Genomic DNA, 22,290 nt, shown 5'->3' with positions numbered 1-22,290 from the left:
AATAGCTATTACTACATGCACTGTATGAAGATTTTTTAGCATGTGCCACAAGCCCTGAACAAAGCTCCTACTCCTACACACTAATGTGTATTGAACCAGCCTATGATGTAATCATCATTAGACTACAAATACATTGGAAGTGGGGAGGTGGTGCAGAGTGGTGAGTACTTATATGAAATACATTTTCAGGTAAGGAAAATGCTAACTTAAGAAATGTTATTCGCAACTCTCTACAGAGAATAGCTACAATCCTGCACTGAAGATGGTGGAAGGGTCCAATGCAGATGAAGAAATTACAAAGATGATCTCCTTTCTGGAAACATAGCATCAAAAAGAGAAAGTACATGATGCATGTCAACTGCAAATGTGTATGAGTATGAGAAGGGTGTAGTCTAGTGGGTCATCAATCACTCTCAAGCAGGGAAAACTTTTCACTCAAGAGATGTGACAGAGCAAAATATATTGTTTGCTTGGTGTTAAAGTGTTGCAAAGGTGGGCAGAATGTCAGATTGTTGAACAGGCTACTATCTCACAGGCAGTTGGCTGAGCATGAATGTGGCTAGAGTAATAAGTCAGGCCATTTCATACTGAAGAAATACTTAAGGTTTGAAAATAGAATTTTCATATATACAAGAATAAAAAACATAAATATAATGGCAAGTGATAACAGAAGTTTAAAGTAGAAACTATCAATTGTTGTTGTCAGTGCTAAACAGACCCAATTCCATTAGAGAAATCAACAAATGTTTATGATATAAGGTACCATAGCTACAGGAAATAGCCTTATAAGAAATGAAGTACTAGAACTTTGATAGGAAGTAACAAATGAAAGAATATATGTAAAAAGACCAAAGTTAATCAGTTTGTATCCATACATTCTGAGTTAGTGAGTTTGGATATCTATGCCCATATTAACGATTGATTGACAAGAAAGAGTTCCATTACAAACCATTCAACAAGCAGTTTCAGTTTTGGTTTGATAGAAGACCACAAAAGTACCAATCGGGTCAAAAGGATCATGTGCAGAATTTAGCAATTCAAACTTCCTGCTGAACCAAAATTATACTAATTAAGTAGTAAAAAATGCCACCATTCTGGTCCTGGAAGCAACTTCTTGACAGTTCCTGACCTGTCCAGGTATCCTGCTATGCTTCAGATTCCAGAATATCCATACTCCAAAGCTTCAAAAACATTCACTATACAAATTTCCATTATCTATATCTATCTAGTCTAACAACATATCTAACAAGTGATGTATCATGACTAAAGAAAGAACAGTATTAAGAGTTAATTCTGTTGAAGATTTGACTAAGCTAATAGAAAAAGTAACAGCGTTATTAAGAGACATATTAGAAAGAAATGTTAATGGACTTGCATAAGCATAACTATGTCTCAAAGAATATCCCGTATTAATTTGGTTGATAATCTATTTACTGTAGTTGCAATGTTGATGAATCTTATAGAAGATATGACTAACAAGCATCTTGCTATTCAAAATAGTTTGGGACTTTCAATCTATGTGAATACTTAAATATATTGAATTAACCTTCTCGACCACGGGCATCTTTTTCTGCACGTGCCATGAGGCTTTAGTGAGTTACATTCAAAAGTTAATTAAACTACTTTCTTATCATGGTATATGAATAAATTTGCATAAATAGGTAGCTAATAATCCATATTTTCATAGTATATAAGTTTTAAGTTCTCAGTTTTATATGGCAATATTAAAAAAATTAGTCAATTTCTCCCAGGAAGAGAAATGTGACATTTTTCCTCTAAGTATTTACCACCCCCTCCAAGAGGAATGAAATTTAATACAAATTACTCATTATAATGTTTTCATCACTCATGCAAAACATAATTTTCATAGTATTCAATTTTATTTGGTAACAGAGACATCAAATAGAAAATCAGACCCCTCTTGCCATGCCCACCTGTAACATGATCTCTTTTAAATAATTGCCAATAATTCTCTCTGACTTGTAATACTATATTATTTATAACCAATAGAAAGCCAAAGTTTTAATCTATCAAATTACATGTTACATAACATTGTTTTTTGTAAAGAGAATTGTCAATTTCACTTTTAATTCAATCTTTTTTCCCACAGGAAACACATAAATGAGGTCAGATGAATTTATAACGGCTCTTGTTGAATGATTAGAAAACCAGAAAAATTGTAATAGTTATGGGACATTGTACGTTTTTTGCATGTTATTACTCTGTGTTCATTGGTGCATTATTTAATTAAGTAAAAAGTTATTTAGTGCAGCAGTACCATTAGTATAAAAAGGAAGGGTTAAGTGTCATCAAAAGTCAAAGGCATAAAAAAAAGAAGACCCAGGTAAGTAATTAATTTCCTGGTTTTAGTGTGTATTCCTTCTTTACTATTATAAAAGTAACTACAATATAAATATTAGAAACTTTTAGAAATTAGATCAGGTAAAAAAAAAATAATAATAATAAATAATTTTCATGAGTTACGCTCGCAAGTAGCCTGTGCATTATGTAATTCCATAGGTTAAGATGAGCTCCATGTTCGCCAACTGATTTACAAATTTTATGGTGGGAATATTAATTTAGATATGGTTCAAAGGGCAATCAAAACAATAAAATGTAAGCATATACAGATGTTTACTGTTAGAGTTTAAAGCTATTTAGGACAAACAAATGTAGTTTCATGTTACAATTTGAAGTCATTCTAAAAAAAAAGGAAATTTAGATTGATTTTTTTTTGTGTGTGGTTATGAGATTGATCAAATATAGAGTTAGGGTAGAGAAAATAACAGATAAAACAAAGTTTTACTGAAAAAAAGAACATCTGAAATTTATTTAGGATACTTTAGAGATCCACAAATAAAATTTTAGATATTTGAGATCAAGAAAAGTATTTCTTAAGTAATCTTAACACGAAAATCCCTTTGCACTCAGACTAGTCAAAATAAAGACTAAGTATATTCACATAAAAACCTTTAGTAAAAATACTTCATTAAAAATCTGATTTTTTTTGTGTGCAAAAGACTTGCAATGTTTACTGAAAGTCTGCCAAATTTTGTGAAGATACACACACTATATTAAAAGTTATAGTATGGAAACTATAACAAGTACAAAATGGTTACAAAGTTGGTCAATTTGACTGACTTCATAACAAGCGAGTTAAACCTATTTTTGTGTTGTGATAATCAGTCTCTAAGTGAATTTCTTTATTCTGAATGTAGACTCCTCGAATTGGTGGCTTATGAGCTTAATCCATGACTGCATAACGTGGTGATAAATTTATCTGTAACTTGTACAGAGTTGACCAAAATAACTATGCCTAACAACCACCTGTTACACACTTATCACAATAATCAGGTGCAGGGGGAAAAATCCTAGCCCTGTTACCCAAGGAGAACACAAAACTCATCCACTGGGAATAGTTTGATTCATAACACAGTGGCCTGTATCACACTTTCAGGAACAAATCAGTCCTACTTTCCATCAACACACAAGTTTACTCAATCTCATACCATTGGGATTACACTGTCCCAGTGTGGAACTCTCCATACTGACCTCCCTAGAAGCTTAGTACTGGGGAAGCAAGGGTTCCTCCCTTTCTCCACTAGAAGAAAATTGGATGGAGGAATTTGTATGGGGGACAATGATGGAGAGGTGCATGGACCAAACAGAAAACTTTACATCTGCATAATGTTCCACACTTAGAAGCTTTGTTAAGGGTTCCACAACTAAAGAAGGTGCTAACCAGGTGCATGAGCAGACACATATTTGGTGCTGTCTTTTTTTTTCTAAGTGCAGAATGGCCTGTAAGAGAAAATATATGGATACTGTGAAAGCAGTATTACGGAAATCTCAACAGCAGGCACAGAGTAGGGACGCATGCAGAGTTATGGGTAAAGGAGTATTCTTGTGATGCAACAACAGCCACTTAGTGGGTTCCACTGTGTAAATAATACTTGCACACACACACACATACATACATACTGAAGAAGGTGGTTATGAAGCCCACAATTCCTTGACAGAAAGTCACTATGAAGAGTGGAGAATGGCAACTGAAGGGGGGGGGGCAAAACTCAGAGTAGGGGAACTGTCCTGTGGCATAAGTAATATGAGATTACTGTAGTATGGATCATCCACATCTTTGCCTACTAGATCTTATACAGGTTATGATGTCAACTAAAGGAAAATGAAGCCACAAGATGACAGACTTAATGGAAGGAGACATGAAAAATAAGGAAAGGGTCATCATGTATAGAAGAATAAGCTAGTCAAATGGGGTATATAACCCAACTGGGCAAAGTAGTAGGATATAAGTTACTAGAGGAAGAGGAGTTCCACAGCAAGAAACAATATGACAAGTGCCTTGAAAGGGACAGTACAAGAGAAATAACAATGAAGAAACTGTACAAAACAAAGGAGGTAATACTGGGTCAGAATATTCATACAGGGAAGGATGTTGAATAGAAAAACATCCAATCATCTTCCCAGGCCACCAAAATTTTGGGAAGGAACAAGTGGTCAATGAAGACATTTAACCCGTCCCTATGATTAATAGTGCAGGACTTGGCCAAAAAAATAAAGAGAAAGAAAAAAGAGTGATAGCTCTTAGAAGCTAGGATGGTAAGAAATATGTATGATTTCAAAAAAAAAAGGTTGAACAACTCTAAACACCAAGCTTTTTCTCCCAGAGCAATAAAGTCCGAGATTGGAGATCAAAAAGAATGGAAGAAAGGAGTGGAGAGGAGTCAGAAAGGTAGCAATGATAGGACTCCTATGATGGGAGCAAATCCACTGAAAACTATCCACATGATGGACAGAACACTCTATGGAAAGGGTACAGGCCTAGGTAAGGGAGTCAATATGCCATCAAGACCTAAACTCCTGAGACATGGTTAACTGATAACAGAATGTAGTGGTCTTGGGTCCAAAAGAGACTCTAGGGCCAGAAGAAAAGAAAATCAGATGTTCGACCATTGTGGATGAACTGAAGGAAGCAAAAAGTGGGCAGACAAATTAGGATGTGAAGAAAATATCAGAAACATCAAACTGGATCATTCACTAAACAGGGAGAGTATTCACTGTAAAGTGAGAAAACTGTTCAATGGAAACTGAATAAAAACCAAAGTTGGGTCAAGTGGGATAAGCTGATTACTAGTTGTCAACTTCCCATCTTTATGAGAACAACAAACATATGGGAGTAAAAACCCCAGAGTGGGGTTCAAGAATTGTCCCATGGTTTTTGAAACAGGTAAGTTAGAGGGTATAAGGAGAGGAAATACTCCTGAAAAAGCACCTGAGTAACTCTATGGGCTGTAACAAAGGGAATCACAGGTGTACAATGTGAGAAAGCAGAGCTCCCACCCAGAGCCGAGGATAGCTCCAGAAACAAATCGCCACCAAGACCTGCAATGGCTAACCTAAAAAGCAAGGGGACCTTTGGATAGTAACAAGAGGACAAAGAATAGGAGAGGAAGAAACTCCCAAGAGGCCATATATGATGAGAAACCTCAGGTCCCAAAGGAAAATAAAGCGAACAGAGATGACTGCATCAGCTCCATATGCCAAACTACAACAAATATCTGCAAAAAAAATTACATCACAAAGAAAGAGTGTGTGAGACAGAGATCCTGGAGAGGAAAGTAAGGCATGTAATTGTGAAAAAGTAAGACAACCTCACAAAATACATCCCAAAAGCAAAGAAACCAAGTTAATTGGGTCAAAATGTAATAAAATCGAGGGCTAGGGGGAAAACAAGTATGTACTAGTTGCCCAAGTCAGAATTGTGGTGGAAAACGTCTAAAAGTAGGTGAAGCATGATATATAGAGAAGTTGAGCAAGCAAGAGATGAAGAAATAGAGAAAGAAAACACATCCCAGAAGCAAAGAAACCAAGTTAATTGGGACAAAATGTAATAAATATTTAGGGCTAGGGGAAAAACAAGTATGCACTAGTTTCCCCAGTCAGAATTGTGGTGGAAAGCCTCAAAAAGTAGGTGAAGCATGATAAATAGAGAAGTTGAGTTAGCAAGAGATGAAGACAAGTAGATGGAGAGATAGAGAACGAAATAATAGATGATCCTCATATTGAAAGAGATTCAAGTGACAGAGGCTCATGAAACATGGGAGCCTAAGGTTCAGCAAAAAATAACTGGAGAATGTGCCTCTTTGATGAGAAACACAAGTCATCACCACAGAATTGTCTGAGTGAAGCCTCACAATTTACCCCTTAATAAGCCCAGATCATGAGACATTGCCCACTGAAGAGCAAGAAAGACGAAAACATTATATAGGGAATCCTCTTCATCATTGCATAGACCCTGAAATTTCTGACTGTTGATATACGCACCCCATCCCAAGGCATTCATGACGAGATGGAACTCTGGAGGAGGTGGCAGTAGAAGAACCAATATTTTAGTAGTGTCTCAACTTAACAACCCCTTGAGATCAAAGAATGATCTCGACTAAGGAAATTGGGGAAACCAGAAAATTGATGTTTATGATCTCTTGGTCACATAAAGACCAATAAAAGGACAGCTTGTGTTCTCGGCCCAAAGGCATGAGGGATTTCAGTGATGCCAAAATTCTCAGAAGAGAAAGAGCCATCCGTGCAGCAGAAGAAAGAGAGGTAAGAGTGAGGATTCCTATTCTATAGCATTGAGCTGGATGAGAGTCAGCTGAGCCCAACTGAGAGACGAGGCGAAAATAAAAAATACCCAGGCTGATGACATATTGCTTTGGAGAAAAAAAAAACAGATGTCTCAGTCTTGAAAGGAAACCTGCCTTGGTTGTTTCTGAAAGTAGAATCAGTCTTCCATGCAATGGTGTGTGTGCGCAGTACGATGGAATGAAGGGGATGAGAAAAAACATGTATGATACGGCAGAACCCTTGTGAAGCCAATGTGAGTCTGAAGGTAAAAACCCAGAATTGCAGTACCTGAACCTTGTGCACCACAAACACAGAGACTTGTGGGACTCCACCACTAAGGCAAAGTGCAAATAGGAGCCAACTACAGCCAAGTTGGACATCTACAATTCAGGAAAAAAATCAACACAGATTGAGTAATGAGTAACTTGTGAACCTTGGAGAACATAGGCATTGATAAAGACAAGGAAGACTGATGACTGGTCACCAGTCTCCTGTCTGCATAAGCCCAACAACTGACAGGAATAAAAACTCATAAGAACAAGCCTGACTCTCTCACTATCCCCAGACCAACCAAACTCAATTAACCCTAGAAGTAAGTTACAAATGCTGATGAACTGCGGGAGATGGAAACCCTACAAGTTGGATGGATAAAAGTACGAATGATGTGTACTGAATGACCAATTGTGACTCATGGACCTGCAGTGCTCCTATCCCTGAGTTACCACACATTCAGAAATTCTTGAAACTGAGCCCCCACATCCCCTGAAGGTATACAGTAATCACCAATGCAGCTGGTGATCCAACTAAGCAATAGAAACCTCGGATATAGACAGAATCTATTCTGAGTACCAATATACCGAGGTGCTGATGTCAGGACTCCCAAAGAGGAGTAGAACTATGACCCCCTGTAAAACCCAATGAAATTTGAGACTCCAACAACAACCAGGAGGAATGTAGAAGCTGAAAATTGAACCAATCATGAATGCTAACAAAGGATCTAGCTTGACATCAATCAACTGGTGATCCTGAGTCTTCTAACAAAGCTAAGTGAAAGGATATAAAATGTTGAATTTGAGTTGTAAATTGTTAGACTTACTCCTTCCCATCAGGGGACATAAACCTATATAGGTGAACTACAAGCTCCGCATTAGAACCCTGAAATTCGAGGAGCAGATGTATTATTTGAGAGTAGGAAAAATGCCTCCACCTGGTGGTGGTAGGCTAAATCTCAAAGTTCCAACAATGTGTCGGGTAAGGTATAACTGTTCCTTCTTGTAACTAAGAAATAAATCTTCTCAGCATGAAAACTAAAAATTCACTCCCAGACCTTTCAGCCATCACATACTCGAAGAATCAAAAGAAGAAAAAAAACAAATCAAAGGCTGCTTATTTCAAAGTGGCCTCCTTTTTGTTTTTCATAGGCCATATAAAAACTGTGTTGATTGCCACTGATTGGAACAGCATTTTTTTAGGTAAAGTGTTTTTGTTAGGGCAAAGCAACTTCTAGCCATTTACCGCGTCCATCCTAGCATATTGAACCCCAGGCCACAGCACTGCAAGTCCATAAACTTAACACTGTCCCACAAGGGGGCTGGAAATCTAACAGACTAAATGCAGGCACAGGAAAAAAGCAAATGTAAGGTCTCTCCCAAATGTCGAGTATTACCCTCAATTACAGCCTCAGAGCCCCCTGGAGGACCACCACAGATCCAAATATGTCTCCATTTCACAACGATTAAAATCTTTGACAGTCTCAAACCAGAAAATCAACTAGATAACACGATAACATTCATAGTATCTCTGACTGATTGTAATATTGAGAAGCCTGTTAGTGACGCTTTGTTGAGAAAAATGATAAAATTATCTGAATGAGGTGCTTATATTTGTGTGGATATATATATATAGTACAAGTATAGAGAGTGCATTGACATATTACAAGACAAATACTGCCAAGGGCATTTAAGTGGGGTATAAAAGACTGAAGCATGTGAGAAAAAATCAGACCAATGCTTAGATGGACAAAGAAGAAACCCTGGTGATCAAGTAATAGCTATGAGTGTCAGTGGAGGTAAGTATGTTTTGGAAATTCATGGAGCTGGAGATCAAATCTACGTCATCAGCACAACTATATATGGAAATGATGGCTGTTGCATTAGTAAAACAATAACAATAAAGTATCTTTTTCCACATTAATATGTGTAGTTTATTAAGAGTTATGACTGAACAAGTATCAGCCAATGACCATTCCATGTGGTGCCAACAAATTAAGTAGTAGTTGGTCACTGTGACCAGAAGTGGTTTTTTCCTAATGGAAAGGCCAAAATGTGTATTTTAGAGTTCTTTGTAAATATTACAGTTAGAAATTATATAGATGCTGATACATTTAATATACATACCAAGTTTTATTTAACAAGGATAAATAAATATCCCTTTACTAAAAGTACTGTAAAGAAGAAAATATTGTGTATCTGTTGAACAAATAAAAGAATATTTTAGGGGTCACAGATACACGTGCATTAAAAAATAAAATTCTGGTACCTAATCATAATTATACTGTTAATTGGATGGTACACCTTTCTTAAACTTTTAAAAAATGAAATAAAAAATAAGTACTTCAATATAAGCATAAATATTACAATAAAGACAATAAAACTGTACCATTAAAGTTTATGTACACCTTTGAAATACTTGTTTGACTTACCCTTTTTTTTTATTGCTGGTACTGAGCTTTGTATTGCCTGAGAAGAATGTGTTACAGGTGATGAGGATGGGTTAAGGGTAGTGCTGTTTTGAAAAGTGGCCATTGCCACAGTTTTTCGTTTATGAATACATAATTTAGTAGCATCATTCCAACAAGAGTCAGTAAGAGCCCAAGGTTTTGACTGTACAGCTAGATTGAAGTTAAAAACCTTAGTTGGAACAACAGGACACTCTAGCCCACACTTACAAGTTCCATCAGTTTGAAGGTACTTAACAACATCAGACACAGAAGTCAACTGGCAATCACTGGGGCTGAAAAAATAAAGTCACTGTAAAATTTATCAATTAATTTTGAATTTATGAGTTAGTATAGTACACTGTATAAAAATAATAAACTTTAATATTAACATGTTTCCTGTAATATAACTTACTGGCATAATATCAAATTGAACCTTTTATTACTTTTTAGTAAAATAGATATAACATAATGCAGTGTGTACAAAAATGCAATAAAAAGTAAATTCTTCCATTCCACCTAAAAGCTACTATTTCTAGTCCTCAGGTAAAAGTCTTGTCTTTTCACATTTAAAAAAATGTTCAGTTTTAGGTGGCTTTCCCTGGAATAATGCCCAATGTATTTGACAAATTATTTCTATTTTACTTTAGCATTTATCTAAATCATAATGTATATCAAAATAAGATGTCCTAGTTATTCCATCACTTTAAGAAGGTGTTCTGAGATGTACATCAACAACCAGGATGAATTCCATCAACATAATGAGTTGAACAACTTCCCTCAATCTCATACTTCTACCCTGATTCAATCTGATTTGCATGCTGTTTGTTGAATGGCATTGATGAACTGATCATGAACTAGTGAAATAATGATGCATTGAGTAGTTGTTCTACTTTTTTTTGAGGCAGTTAGCATAATCCTTTTTTTTTTGTGCTGTGGGGTTCCTTTTCTTCTTGTGACTTATCTCCTCCTGCTTTGGCTTGTTGGTTTAAACAACTCATTTGACTTGTTTATTCCTCTGTGTGAAATGACTTTATCATCTGTTTCAAATCACCTTTCATCCAGTTCATCATCTCATGGCTTCTCTTGCTTTTGGTCATTAGTGTCTCCTCAATGAAATATTGCAGGCGGGGATGTGGATGATCCAAGACTCTTTTGTGTTGCAACATTGCAGTTTCTCAGACTTTTGTCTCCCTCCAGTTACCATTCTCTAATCTTCCCAGAGTATAAAAGAGGTGAGTTTTTGTTTATTTTTTCTTTGAGCTTCTACAAAAAAATGATGTGTTTGTACATATATATATGATTGTTTGTGACTGAGACAGTGGAGCCCACCATGGTGTTGCCTCATAGGGAATGCTTTTCTGTCATGAAATCTTCATCAAGTAGGGGATAACAAAGTGTTAAGCCCACCTGCCCCAACTCAGTGGCCATGTTGGGATGGGGTTTTTCATAAAGCTATTTTGGAAGTTTATATTATTTATATATATGTAGGAATCCTACATTAATAAGGTGGAGGGGCCAGTGAGGGAATTATCCATACAGAAAGCATCTGTGTAGATCATGGGTGTTTCAATAGAAGATTGGCACCCTAGTGGTGGAACTGCACTACATCCAGAACATGTATGCTCTTCATCCAGAACTTAGTTCCTGTATCAAGGGTGGAATGGTACATGAGTTATCATCCCTATAAGCCAGCCCAAACCAAACAGATAAATACCATGTTAGTGGCTAGGGCAATTGGACCACAATGTAATATATATACACACTATTGATCGAATTCCAGCCTGTAGCCATAGAGTGATGTGTTCCAAACCACAAGAATCACAACTAGAAAGTAAGCAACACAGAAGTGGACAAACCTTCTCCTCCACCTGAAGAAATCCGAAAGGCAACATCCCAGGCTCAGAATTACAGGATCATGTATGCTTTATTCAACCAAAGAAAACAGAACTCATCTGATCTGAAATTATGAACATTCGTCCTCACTCCCCAACTGTGTGGGCAAGGTACATTCCACTTGCCCCTGAAATTATGGGAAGGACATAGAACAACTAAACCAAGGACCAGAATGGGACCACTCCATGTTTCGATTTATGACGAGGTAGTAGACCGTCTTCCATGAATAATGTACTGAATCTATATTGATCAAAAAAGAAAGGCCATGAACACCCCAACCAGATAGCTGAGCACTAAATCTGAACCATTATTAACAGTAGGCTGGTGCCACGCCTACCGATGTCTGGGAAAAACATACAGGGATCTGGGTAGGAGGGACCACAACTTTGCTCTCTTTTCCAAGAGTGGAGGAATTCACTCTAACACTCTGGAGGAAAAGTCTCTGTCCACCACCTCAGTGACTAGAAACCAGGTGTGGTAAGGACTCCCTAGCTTCACTAGTAGAATCTGAGGGGTAATGATCATTATGGAGCCCTGAGAAACAGTGCTTTGAAAACAGTGCAATAGGTGAACCAAGTTCCCTACATTTTTAAAAGCAAACCAACCTCGATTTACTCAATCAAAAGATCGGCAGGGACAGGTAAGATCCTGTCATGCTTAACTCATGATAGTCCACAAGTGCCAGTCCATCACAGAACAGTAATACCACCTGGTCAGCTCCTATGTGGTCTTAAAGAGCACTGCATTTCTAGAGAGCCGGTTGCAACCTGTATTTTGAATTAGTGGTTGCTAATGCAGAATTGGTTTGATAAAAGCACACCTGTCTGGTCAACACTCGCAATAGAGTGGGATCCTGTGAAAACAAGGTAAGGGTCCCTGAAAGGTAGAAATCAAAATACTCACCCTTCCGAATAATCTAGAACAAATGGTTAAGTCAGCTACAAGGGGTAGGTAAAACCCTCAGATGAAGAGACTGCCATATCATACAAATAAAGTCCATACAATGACCTCTAGCAGGTAATTCGACTGGGCTGCTAAGGACATAGAAAAGTAACAAATCTGATTAGATGTGACTCAGAGAAGATTCCTCACCTTCAAAGAGAGCACAGAATACAAATCATTGTCTAGTATCTCTAAATGTATTATTACAGGCGACAAAACCTTCAATACCCTTACTGAACAAGACCAAAATTGAAATCTGATTGTACATAGAGAAACAGTGATCAGATTAATCAGAGAAAAGGATTGAACTCTGTCCTGTCTGACAGCATGTTGGGAGGAAAGAATGGGCTGAGGACGTAAAGAGAATGAGAAAGTCATCTGTGGACAAACAGTGCAAATCACTCTGACTGGTGATGTCTGTAGGTTAGCAGCCATGAAAAATAAATCAGCAGGTAAAAGGGACACATGGCATATAAGTGTCAGGTTAGAAACAGGTGTTGTGAAAGAACACGTAATGTAACCTTTATATTCCTGGTAGGTAACTTGAATGGTCATTTGAGACCAAGTACCAAAAGCAATATGTAGTCACAATAATCAAACAGTAGTTGATAAGGCTGCCTTAAACAAGCCAACTGTGGAAAATGCAAAAACCTCTGTCAAAAAGCCAGGTCAAAAAACAAGTTGCACCACTGATTGAAATGGGTTCAACTTCCTGTCAATACAACATTGCTGATATGCATGTCATTACTATTGATAAATGAGTCATTTGAAACAAGCAAAAACTGAAACAAATACATAGCAACCTTAGAAAATAAACCCTGATGCTATGTAAAAGACAATATAACCTCTATGCCAGAAGCTTGAACTTCTGAATAGTCAGATGTACCATATCAGATCATGATTGCCTCCATAGAGAGAGACTAAAAAGTGGAAGAGTTGGACACACCTGGGTGTAGCAGCCAATCTGGTGCTATTAACACAACCTGACAATGGGTTGAAGCAAATCATATTTAGTGCTCTGGGTAACATATGAAGTAGAGAGAAGGCTTACAGTTGTAATCTCATCCTGTCCTGACCGAATACATGTATTGCCAAAGCCTGAAGATGAGGTACTGGAGACCAAATTGCCAGTAGTTGGGTGATCCAATGATAGGCCAACCCACCAATTAGAGTTGCAATATGAGAGCCAGTCCAACAGAACCTGTTTTGATTGAGACAATTGTCTGCTACCAGAGGCATAGTCCGTGGAACATGGCAAGCAAGAAGTGCGATAAGATAGGAATGGTCCCAAGAAGGAGGTCCAAAATTCAAAAACAAGGAGCTCTAGACCACGTGCCTCCTTGATGAAAAACACTAGACATCACAACAGAATTGTCAGATAGAAGCCTCACAATTTACCCCTTAATAAACCAAGATCATGAGACATTGCACATTGAAGAGCAAGAAGGATGAAAAAATTATATAGAGAATCCTCTTTATCCTTGCATAGACCCTGAAATTTCTGACTGTTGGTATATGCACTCCGTCCCAAGGCATTCATGATGAAATGGAACTTTGGAGGAGGTGACAGTAGAGAAACTCGTATCGTATTAGTGTATCAACTTAACAACCCCTCAAGATCAAAGAATGATCTTAACTAAGAAAACTGAGGAAACCAGTGAATCTATGTTTATGATCTCTTGGTCACATAAAGACCAATAAAAGGATAGCTTGTGTTCTCGACCCAAAGGCATGAGGGATTTGAGTGATGCCAACATTCTCAGAAGAGAAAGAACCTTCCGTGCAGCAGGAGAAGGAGAGGTGTGTAAAAGTGAGGCTTCCCATTCTATAGTGTTGAGCCAGATGAGAGTTAGCTAAGCCTAAATGAGAGACAAGATGAAAAATAAAAACTACCCAGACTGATGACATATTGAATTTGAGTGAAAACAGATGTCTCAGTCCTGCAAAAGAAGCCTACCTTGGTTGTTTCTGAAAGTAGAATCAGCCATCCATGGAATGGTGCATGCACAGTATGTTGGAGTGAAAGGGATGAGAAAAAACTTGTATAATATGGCATAACCCATCTGAAGTCAATGTAACTCTGAAGGTATAAACCTGGAACTGCAGTACTTGACCCTTGTGCATAACAAATGCTGATAGTGGTGGGACTCTACTGCTATGGTAAAGTGCAGATAGGAGCCAACTACAACCAACTACGATCCCAGTAGAAAATCATCACAGTTTGAGACAGATCGACGACTGGACACCAATCTCCTATCTGTATAGGCCCAACAACTGCCAGGAAAAAACTCTGAAGAACAAGTATGATTCTCTTACTACTTCAAGACCAACCAAATTCAGAAGAATAAGTACTAAATCCAAATGAACTGCGGGAGACAGAAACCCTACAGGTTGGGTGGATAATAGTGGCAAATATGTGAGCTGAACAACTAATTGTGACACAAGGACCTGCAGTGCTCCAGAACCCATGGTTAAGGTTACCACACATATGTATAGAAATTCTTGGAACCAAGCCCATACAACCCCTGAAGGTATACAATAATCACTGATGCCACTAGCGATCCAACCAAGCAGTGTAAACTTTGGAAATAGACAATCTATTCTGGGTACCAATGTATCGAGGGGCTGATGTCAGGACTTACGAATAGGGGCAGAACTATGACCCCCTGTCGAAGCCAATGAAATTTGAGAATCCAATGACAACAGGTAGGAATGCAAAAGCCAAAAATTGAACCAACATGCATGCTAACAATGGATCCAACTCATCAGTAATGAAACTGGTGATCCTGAGAGTCCTCTAACAAAGTAAAGTGAAAGAAAAACAAAATGTTGAATTTTAGATTTGTAAGTCTTTAGACTTACTCTGTCCCATCAGGGAACATTGAGCTATTCAGGTGAACTACAAACTCCACCTTAGAACCCAAAACATGGAGAGCAGATGTATTATTTGACAGTTGGAAAATGCTTCCACCTGGCAGTTGTAGGCTAACTCACGAATTCTTAACATGTCAGATAAAGCCTTCAAGTAACCGAAAAGTAAACCTTCCAACATGAACCACAATATTCATGTATGGAGAAAAACCAAAAATTTGTTTCCAGACCTTTCAGCCATCAAGTAAGGTGCAGGCTCAAAAGCTACTGGGAAAAAGCCCAAAACATCATACACTTGAAGAACAAACAGGAGAAAAAACAAATAAAGGCAGCTTATCCCAAAGTGGCATCATTTTCTTTTTTTAATAGGCTATTAAAGACTGTTGATTACCCTTGATTGGAACAGCATTTTGTGAGGTAAAGTTATTTCATTAGAGCAAAGCAACCCTGGGACATCTGTCATATCCACCTCAAGGAATTGAACCCCATACCCCCAGTTCTGCAAGTCTGTAAACTTACCATTGTCCTACAGAGGAACAGAAAACCCAACAGACTAAAAAAAAGGCACAGGAAAGAATGAATCTAAAGACTCTCCAAAATGTTGAGGATTGCCCTCAATTGCAGCATTAGAGACCCCCCAGAGGATCACCACAGATCCAAATATGTCTCCATCTCACTCTGAATAAGATCACTGACAGTCTCAACCAAAAGTGATTCCCCCTTCTCAATTGTTGTGTGACACTAGATATCAGAGGTAGGATAAGAGCCTCTGTGCTGTAAATAATCATCCAGGAATTCATACTGTAATTAGTTTGCCAATAGGAAGAAAAAACTTTTTTTGAATTATTACAATAAAAAAAATCAATTAGATAACACAATCACATTCAAAGTATCTCCAACTGACTGTAGTACTGGAAAACCCATCAGTGATACTTTGTCAAGAAAAAGTGATAACATTATCTGAATGAGGTGCTTATATACAGTACCAGGATAGAAGGTGCATTGATGTAGGTGGAGAGTATCACAAGACAAATATCACCAAGGGCAATTGAGTGGGGTATAAAAGACTGGAGCAAGCAAGAAAAAATTAGACCAATACTTAGATGGGCAAAGGAAAAAAAGCCTGGCAGTCAAGTAATAGCTATAAGTTGGAGAGGAGGTACATATGTTTTGAAAGAGAAAAATACTTATCCACTCACAGTTGAAATGAGGCATGTAGAATGGCAACGAGTGGTAACTGGTATCCAAAGGATGAAACAGCCACATGATGCAGATGAGTGATGAAGATCTGTGGCATGGTTCACATGCCAGCCTGAATGATTTCTCCCAATGGAATATGGAAGTGGGTAGCCAGGGAGAGGGTGAGATGATGGATCTAGTGTGAGGTTGCCTAAAAATATGATGGTAATCGGGAGACAAAAAAGAATAAACCAACCAAACAAGTTGGCAAATCAAATCTAACCCATAAGGGTCACAGTGGAAATGTCTCGGGTGGAGGAAGGATTCCAATGGAGAAATACGCAGGAATGGGAATCACAGAAGGTAGTCATGCAGGCAACATAATATCAGAAAACACAAACAGAACAGAGAAGACAATCTGGAGTGGGAATAAATATGAGAATTTGAAGGGAGGTAAACTGGTGTGAAAGTGACATCACCCTCATGAGTTGCTGATATCTTGGGGAAAAAACTACAACATGGATACAGGAGAGCAATGGTATGGTGATAAAAAATATGGAAAACATTGAGGGTGAAGATACTAGACTAGATACTAGAGCAAAAATATAGGTTTTCAATTACAGGTGGTATAAGGAACAGGTATCCAAGATTTCAAAAAGAGGTTGGATAAAGGCATGGTGAACTACATTGAGGTTCCAATCTAGAAAGAGCATAGGACAAGGTGGAAAAAGGAAATGAAAGGTGTGATACAAGTAGGAGAGGACAGGAGAGGAAAAAAAATTCTACAGGAAAGAGAAAAATGGAAGGTAGTGGATAAGGCTGCTCAATAACCATACGAACCATTGTCGAAAAGCCAGGTAAAAATCTCTGAGATGTGAGGAACACTAGGATGAGAAGGGAGTTAACCATGGTGCAGAGACCAATGGCAGAAAACTTGCCATTTTCTTTGATAAACCATTAAGTATGAAGGATGGACTGAATAAAAAAAGAAGGGATTCTATAAATGCTGCACATGAAGCTGGAGTGTGGTTATGGTGGGATGATTGAGGTTGCCAGAGAAGGGAGCAGGAAAGTGGAAGTGGTGACGAGGGAGGTGACTGAAGGAAGGTAGTGATTAGAAACTATATTTGAACAGGCCAGAAAGGTGCAAAGAGAAGGACTCAACAAGGAATAGTTTGAATGAGGCATAAAACCCAGACAAGGAGGCAGATAGGATGATTGGAATAAAGGCAAAGGTTGGACCAATCTTGACTAAAGGCAACTACTGCCAAAGCCAAAGAATGTGGAACTGGGGACCAGAAGAGGGGAAGTTTGGAATTGAGGTGGATGGCAAATGCATCCAGAAGGACCCCACTGGGCACACAACCATGGATACACCTGGGATCTAGGGACCACTCTGTCGGGAGAATTTTATCATAATGAGATAAGCCATCCATAACAAAATTCAGAGCACCTGTTACATGACATGCCAGCAGGCCTATGTGATAAAAAAGGGGCCAGAAGAAGAGTTCCAACATTCAAAAACAAAATGAATGTGAACAGGTGCCCCCTTGTCAATTGATGTAAGAGAAAACAATCAAACTGTCAATATGGATCATGACCAACTTGTCCAGTACCAAAGGTAGGAAATTATACAAAGCCCAATGAAGGGCAAGTAGATCAAGAAGATTGGTGTGTAGAGTCGATTTGACCAAAGACCTGTGATCTCTTGGGAATCCATAAATGCCTCCAATCTGTCAAAGAAGCATCTGTAAACAGATGCAACTCAGGAGGGGAAGGTGGAAGAGAAATGCCAGCCGTGGTGTTGTTCCTGTTGAGCCACCAGGCTAAATCAACAAGTAGTGAGGGAGGAAGAAGGATAATGGAGTCCAGGAGATCCTGAGCATGATTCCATTGATTGTATAATACCCTCTGAAGAACTTGCATGTGAGCATGACCCACAGGAATGAGAGCTTCCATGAAAGCCTAAGTTCCCAAATGAGATAGAACCTTGCATGCAGTGAGAGAAGGAGAGGATTGCACTTTAAGAACTAAGAGCTCCATCAATCTCAAATGGAAAGGAAAAGGCTGGACATGACTGAGATATGAATTGAAGAATACTCCCAAATGGATGAGTTGGGATGAGGAAGGACTTCTCCAACTTGACCAACCAACCCACATGAGCTACTTCCCAGAGAAGTAAATGTGTGTGAGCGTGAGATGTGTGTAGGGATGGAGCTAAAGGCAACCAATCATCTATATAATGGTGAAACTGCAGACCATAAGAATAAAGAAGATGGGCTAAGGCCCTGACCACCTCATAGAATATGTAGGGTGCAGAAGCCAGACATAAAGGTAGAGCATGGAATTTATATACTCAACCTTTCTGGACAAAACGAAAGTAATTTTGGGGAAATAGGGATGTGAAACTTCACACAATGTTACATAATACCTTGTGAAAGAGTTTTCCATTCATTTAACTGTTATTATGTAACATATGTACTTGTTTATTCTTTTTTGTTTGGTAAATTAACAAGTATAAAAAAGTAGATACTGTTGGGATGGATGTGTAATCAAAGAAGCTTATTTCCATAATCCTCAAAGCTTTCTGAAACTACTGACCAAAAATAAATGCATCAAAAGTGTTACTAATGAAAATATATTATTTTTTTAAGTAAATATAATGGCAAACAATATTATTAAATGTCAAATAAGTAACAGTTGTTTTGAACTAAAGCTGTCTCTTTATTTACACTAGCAGAAATACCTTCCAGGCAGGTATAACTACTAGTTCCTGCAGAAGCATGTTGGGCCTGCGGCCTTTTCCGGAATTCTCCAACAGTTCTACAACAATGTACTCATACTTGACATTCAATAATGTTCACCATCCACAAGAAAAAAGGATTTTAATGAAATTTTAGTTTAAAATGAGATATCATCACAGCATTACATCACAGAGTAAATTTTATAGAAGTATTTCTTTGTAGATGCAATTATCAATGAAAGTGCCTTGCTTTTCTATTGCAACACTCCTGAGATTTTCCCTAAAGAAAAACAAATAATTTCTTTTAAGTTTGTTTTTGATTATTTTATATTTGAAACTTACTTCTTTTTTGTAATTTTTGTTGGTTAAATCTGAAATCTACTCCTTTTTTGTTTGTAATTTTTATTGGTTAAACCTGAAACATATAATTTTTGTAAAAATTTCAATTGTTTTATTTATTGCTCAGCTATAGAAATACTGCCTAGTTATAAAAATATTACTCAGTTATGACTGGTGATGATTCGTGCAGTATTTTCCAAGATCCGAGTTTTGGACATGTATATTGCCAGCTCCATTATAATAAGATGCTTAGTATAGGTTCAATTGATTTAGATCATAAGGACATTTAATTACATTTAAAATACAAAAAAAAAGTTTCAGTATTATTGGTTTCTATAAATCTCTATCTAATAACTGATACAAAGAAATAAAAATCAACTAAAACTGAAGAATTAAATCCTATCTCATATTCTAATTTTTATGGACCACACCTTTTACCAACAATGTAACCAGCAGGGAAGATAACTGTTACAAAATTAAGTTTAACTCTCTCACTACAGGCTCGGTTCCAGGGATTGACCTCATAACCATTTTGTGTTTGTTATAGTTTTCAAACTATATCTTTTAATACAGGAAGCATATCTTTATGAAATTTTGCATATTATCAGTAAATATTACAAGGCTTTAGTACACAAAATATCAGATTTTTTCATTAAAGTTTTAAGATTTTTTAAGTAATGATCTGCTCATGCATTTTTTTCTTTTTGGATGTTGACTATCCAACATGCAAAGTAATTTTGATTTTAAGATTAAAATACTTTTATGGATCAGAAAATTGTCAAATTTCACATACAAAATCTTTATAATCCCTTATTAGCCTCCAGTTAATTATCAAATGTTTTTTCCAGAAAAAAAATTCCAATTTTATCTGTTATTTTCACTATTGTATCTCTGCATGGGTTTGATCTGTCTGACTGACCTCGTAACCAACATAAAAAAATTAGGAAATAGATATAAATTTCACTTTTTTTGTTCTATAACGACAACATATTATAACAAGAAACCATAAATATTTAGTCTAAATAGCTTAAATCTCATAACATTATACATCTATATATGATTATTTATTTATATATTTCTTTATTAATTTTCCAGCCATGTCTAACTAACATTACAGAAGTTGTAATGACAAGGCACATGTACAGTCATGTTACCATATCCAATTGCATAAAACTGGCCTTTACAAAGTGACCGGTCTTTGGTTTGCTCAAGTGAACCAGTACTTTGTAAAATACAGTCACATTTCAGTTATAATATATTACATATGCACATATATTATTATTATTTAGAAATAAGTTCTTAAATTTCAGTTAATTTTCTTAAAAAATAGAACAGTGAATAAAGAAATATAGAAATCAATGATTTTTTCTGCTTAGAAACTTTGTACTTGTTTGCCTGCTTGCCATAATTTGCTAAGCCTTGTCAAATTTCACATGTGGAGGATGTAAAACAAAATAGTTTTTTTAGGTTTTATATATGCATTTTGAAATAACCAACTATTATAAATTACACAATCAATATTGCAGAATTCTACTGTAATTTATAAGACTTACTAACTAAACTATATTTGAGTAAAAAAAAATATTTTTACACATTTTCCCTTAACACTTAATAAAGCAATTCAAGACAAAGAAATAATCTTGGGAACTTCCCACTTTCTAGAGACTATGAAAACTACCAGGAAGACAGTCTGAGCTTTTGATGGGTTATTCACACATCACAGACAGAGGTAGGTGTAATACTATTTTCATATTAAATAAGTAAATAATAACATTTCTATAAGATGTAAAAAATACATTTAATTATACCCAATGCCATCATTCTTTATTGTGAGAAATATGTGTAGAATACACTGTGAAAGTTCATTTACGAAAATCATTAACATTTTCATCTAACAACTACTTACCTTATATAAATTACTTTTCCATTGCAGATCAATCTTTTCCATCCAAAGGGGACAGTTATACTTTCTGGAAGAGAGGTGTTCCCTTGGTATACCACAGCTGATGAAAGAAGTAAATTGTTTCCTTGGTTTCCAACACAGTGAGTTGGGGTGCCTTGTATGTAAGGTTGCCTTTCAATATTTACTGCTGGTTGGGAATGTTGCAACAAAGCAACAGAATTAACATTAGAAGGACAAGGGCTGTGACCTTCAGGTTCTATGTGCGGTCCTCCATTAATTAATGGTGTCCATGAAGGACAAACAGGTATGTATCGTTCAAAGGATGCTGACATGCTATTGTCATGAACTGGTTGAAATCCTGAAGTTGATGAGAAAGGAGCACATGCTTGGGCAAAATAACTCAGTCGTGGATTGGATTGGTTAGATTTTGGCCCCACCACAGTTGGTATAGTGTGAATAACCCCTACAGATGAGTTATTAACCATTCCACCAGTAGGAAAGATTCCAGTGCCACCTGTGAAAAGAGTCTGGTGTGGTACCAGGGAATTACTTTTGATCCCCTGGTGGTTGATTGTAGACATTCTACTGCTCAATTTTTCAGCAGAAGGACAACAAATAACAGTTTTCCACCACACATAACAGGGTCATAAGAAAATATCTTATTACCTTCAATCTATTACATTTTCTTATAAAGGTTCTTTTATTTCTAGACTCTCAGAAAATAGAGTAGCATTGTTTTTAAAAGTAGATCCTGTTGGCTTCATCTCAGCATACGACATCATTCGCTAGAACAAGAAAAAACATTTAGTTTGTATTAAAGAATGTGGTTGAGTTCTACTACTGTCATGTCAGAGTTCAAAAATCAGGACAATAACGGTATGAATATCAAAATAAAAAATTTTATGATAAAGAAGTCTAAATACTTCCTCCAATCTTTTACAGTTAGAGTGAAGCCCTTAACCTGGGGAGTGACACAATGGGGGGGGGGGGGATCTGACTCCCCTTTTACCCCAGGGCCCCTAATCTTCCCCATTAATTGAACACTTACATCAGCTAGTA

The 22,290-nt window shown here is 37.1% G+C and overlaps 1 protein-coding gene across 1 annotated transcript in view; it reads right to left on the bottom strand.

Annotated features, from left to right (window-relative positions):
* The window catches only part of LOC106461020, a 40,498-nt gene that overhangs the window by 14,372 nt on the left and 3,836 nt on the right, over window positions 1-22,290 (bottom strand). The window contains exons 2-3 of the mRNA XM_013920798.2: window positions 21,235-22,016; window positions 9,344-9,654 (exon numbers count right to left, since the gene is read on the bottom strand). Coding sequence (XP_013776252.2) covers window positions 9,344-9,654; window positions 21,235-21,812 — 889 coding nt within the window. The 5' untranslated portion in view covers window positions 21,813-22,016. The remainder of the gene's footprint in view (window positions 1-9,343; window positions 9,655-21,234; window positions 22,017-22,290) is intronic.

The sequence above is a fragment of the Limulus polyphemus genome, unplaced genomic scaffold, assembly GCF_000517525.1.
Source record: "Limulus polyphemus unplaced genomic scaffold, Limulus_polyphemus-2.1.2 Scaffold881, whole genome shotgun sequence".
In the NCBI taxonomy this organism is placed as follows: domain Eukaryota; kingdom Metazoa; phylum Arthropoda; class Merostomata; order Xiphosura; family Limulidae; genus Limulus; species Limulus polyphemus.
This window is presented reverse-complemented; position numbering and strand designations above follow the sequence as displayed.